The 3,078-nt window shown below is 51.7% G+C and overlaps 1 protein-coding gene across 1 annotated transcript; it reads right to left on the bottom strand.

Moving 5' to 3' along the window:
- Positions 1 to 890: 890 nt before the first annotated feature.
- LOC114492395 (gap junction gamma-3 protein-like) lies at positions 891 to 2,903 on the bottom strand. The gene has a single exon (XM_028506658.2). It carries the CDS (start codon positions 2,676 to 2,678, stop codon positions 1,815 to 1,817), a length of 864 nt encoding a protein of 287 aa, XP_028362459.2. The 5' UTR covers positions 2,679 to 2,903; the 3' UTR covers positions 891 to 1,814.
- Between the last annotated feature and the right edge of the window lie 175 nt (positions 2,904 to 3,078).

Below are 3,078 nucleotides of genomic sequence, written 5' to 3'. Positions count from 1 at the left end.
CAATCATTTAGCCATACATTCAGTAAATACTCATTGAGCATATTATGGGAAAGGCAGTGTCTGATATTGGGACACAAGAGGAATTAAAGACTTCATTCATAAGTAAAGGAACAAAGTGGGAAGAATAAAAAAACAAAGCACCTCAGAAATACAAGGTTGAAAATCTATTAAAGAGAAACAGATAATTCCCTGAAGTAGGCAAGTATATTACTTGCTGAAAACCTCAGTGGATGTTCCTTGGGATAGCAAAATGGTCACTGTCTTCAAGCTGGGTACCAAAAGGCAATGTATCTGTGCCTCTGAATCTTAACCATTCCCACTTAAAAAACTTCATTTCCTTTCACCCATTCTCCAGGTGCTATTGGGTCTTTCACAATGTCTTCACAGCAGCTACACCACTCTCTGACCATTGCTCTCACATCCTCGTCTTGACCTCCTCAAAGAGGAGGATCAGAAACTGCTCCAGCACCAGAAGCTGCAGGATTTGCTCCTTTCCAGCATCTTAGACAACTGTCACTCACAGCAGATCTCCCAGAGTTGGCTCAGAGCATCTTACAGCCTGCAGACCTTCTGGGAATTGAACTACCTAAAACACTGATGGAAAGTCAAGTCTGGAGAAGCCCATCTAACCCTAGATTCCTTCCCCTAACAAGTTAACTACTAGAACCTCTATCGGCATTGAGTGAATGTGCCCCATGTCCTGAGAATGGACTTCCTCTACCTAGAGTTTCCTATGCTTGGTAAGAAAGAGGGAAATCAGGGTGGCAGGAGATGGGGCTTAACGCTTCCTCTCGTGCTTGCATCATGGAAAGTTGGCTCTCAGGTTTCCTGAGCTTCAGAGAGTCGGTGGGTTTTGTGGGGGAGCAGGATAGGTGGAGGCTGAGAAAAGGTTCCTTTCCCTGGAGAATGAAGCTGAAAAAGAGTGGCTTCAGGGACACTAAGCCTAATGGGCCCAGCTAGCTCCACTCCAGGCCCAGCTACATAGATACCTCTAGTCCTCCTGGAGGGCCCACAATGCCCTCCTAGGTGCAGCTTGCCTAGGACTCCAGCACTTAAATCACCAGAGTAGCTTGCAACTCTTAACCTCACCTCTCAACCCTGATGACAGCTAAGACATTTGGAAAGAGAAAACTCCACTGCAATGGTCAAAACCAAGTTGGTTTCAAAAAATTTTACTTAGACATTATTTGGCTGTTACTTTTAAGACTGCAATAATTTACATATTTGTATTGCTCTGCATTGGAACTGTAACTGTGGTAAGCAATTAGACAGACATGAACAGAGGAAAGACGGTGGGTCAGGTACAGAGGGTCACCAGGGCAGAAAGCCCCAGGTGCCTAGCAACGGGCAAAACTGGGAAAACAAAGATCTTGCCCAGCAGGGTGACTTTCCTCCCCAAGGACATTGCTGGTTATGCAGTTTAGACCCACAAACTTTCCTCCCTAGAGATAACATCTAAGCCTCAGTTGTATTTCAGCCCCAGGCCCAGAAAAGCAGCAAAACCAGAGAAGCCATACTACTGCTGACCTCAGGACCAGCTGCATTGACTGATGACCCCCTGCCCTGGTGCTACAATCAGTGTAGACCACGACCCTGAAAGGACACACCTGGAAAGCTGATGAATCTTCTGTTCAGCCCCTGGGACCTCCTCTAAGACTTCCACCATGAAAAGTCCTAGAGGGACCCAACGTTCCGGGAGCAGTGACCCACCCCTCCCCAGTCTCTCCCTCCAGATGTGTTACCTTGACCTTCCTCTCTTAAACTGCAAGGGCCTTTCTTTTGCTTCTGTAGTTTGTTCCCTGAGCTCATTTCTTCTACCTCTGTGACTTACTAAATAAATTTTCTCTTATAATTTGAGTCAAAGAAGAAAAAAGGACATCAGTGCCCTTCTCACCTGCTGTTCGGAACTGGTCTTTTGATTCCACCACTGGGAAGTTATCGTTTGGTTCCTTGTGTTTCCTGGTGCTCTCTGAAGTTGGGAAGCAGTCAGAAGAGGAAGATTTTTGCTTCCAGGTCTGCCACCATCTCCCCAGGCCCAAAAGCACAAGCTCCAAAAGAGTAAAGAAGAGACAGAGCCCACTGACCCCAAACATGGTCTTTAGGAAAATGGTCTTCTCAGTGGGGCGGGACAGATTACAGGTTATACTGCCAAGGCAAGGCTCTCGACGACATGCGAAGGAGCTGGGCATCTTGAACCCATACAGATGGTACTGCCCCCCCAAGGCTGCCCCCTCAAGGACCAGTCGCACCCCCAGCTGTGCCACATAGGCCCAGAGCAGCCTGGGCCTTTCAGCCCCTGAGGCATCTGTGCTGCCCTGTCCTTGTTGGGTCAGGGTCTCCTCTTCCTTCTTCACCTTTCCCGAGTCTTCCCAATGCCAGATGCCATGATATACGGTGAAACCCATGTAGAGGGCACTGGGCACAGCCACCAAGATGACCTGGAAGGCCCAGAAGCGCAGTGGGGAGAGGGGGTGGAAGGCATCGTAGCAGGCAGCCTTGCAGCCTGGCTGCTGGGTGTGACACACGAATTCGCTCTGCTCATCGCCATAGACCCCGGTCCCACTGGCAGCCAGCAGCACAAGGCGGGACCCCAGGAGCACGGGAAGAAGGAGGAGCCCCACGGGGGTGGAGTGCCAGCTCTCCTCAGCCACCAGGCGCCTCAGGAACCTGCCACGCATCCTGTTATGGAGCACAAGACGATGCGTGTAGGTGTGTTGCTCACTCTCCCTTAGGAAGAGCCGTAGGCCACCTTTTCACTCCTAATTCAAAGATGGGTAACCTGCCCCCACTCGCCACCCCCTCCAACTAGCTATCATCCTGCTCTCCATCGGTGAGTCTGTCCACATCTCTGCTGTCCACGGTAGGAACAGCCCACGTCCGGTCACGCCAGGTGTCCAGGCCTGGGTAGCCGCGCACCGACAGTCGGCGGCTCCAGAGCTGCCCCGCCACACCCGGGCAGGGAAGGGCCGCCTCCGGGCGGGTCAGCGCCGGGCAGAAGCCCCCGTCCCGGAAGTGCGGCCGCCCGCTTCCCTGTTCGCTCGCCGCGGGCCGCCTCGGGCGCTGGGAAAGAGAAGCGCC

The sequence above is a fragment of the Phyllostomus discolor genome, chromosome 3 (genome assembly GCF_004126475.2).
Source record: "Phyllostomus discolor isolate MPI-MPIP mPhyDis1 chromosome 3, mPhyDis1.pri.v3, whole genome shotgun sequence".
In the NCBI taxonomy this organism is placed as follows: domain Eukaryota; kingdom Metazoa; phylum Chordata; class Mammalia; order Chiroptera; family Phyllostomidae; genus Phyllostomus; species Phyllostomus discolor.
Note: the sequence above shows the minus strand (reverse complement) of the source record. Positions and strands in the feature narration are given on the sequence as shown.

Excerpts from the sequence above, each read along its gene's own strand:
- LOC114492395 (XM_028506658.2), bottom strand. The coding sequence starts at position 2,678 with ATGCGTGGCAGGTTCCTGAGGCGCCTGGTGGCTGAGGAGAGCTGGCAC.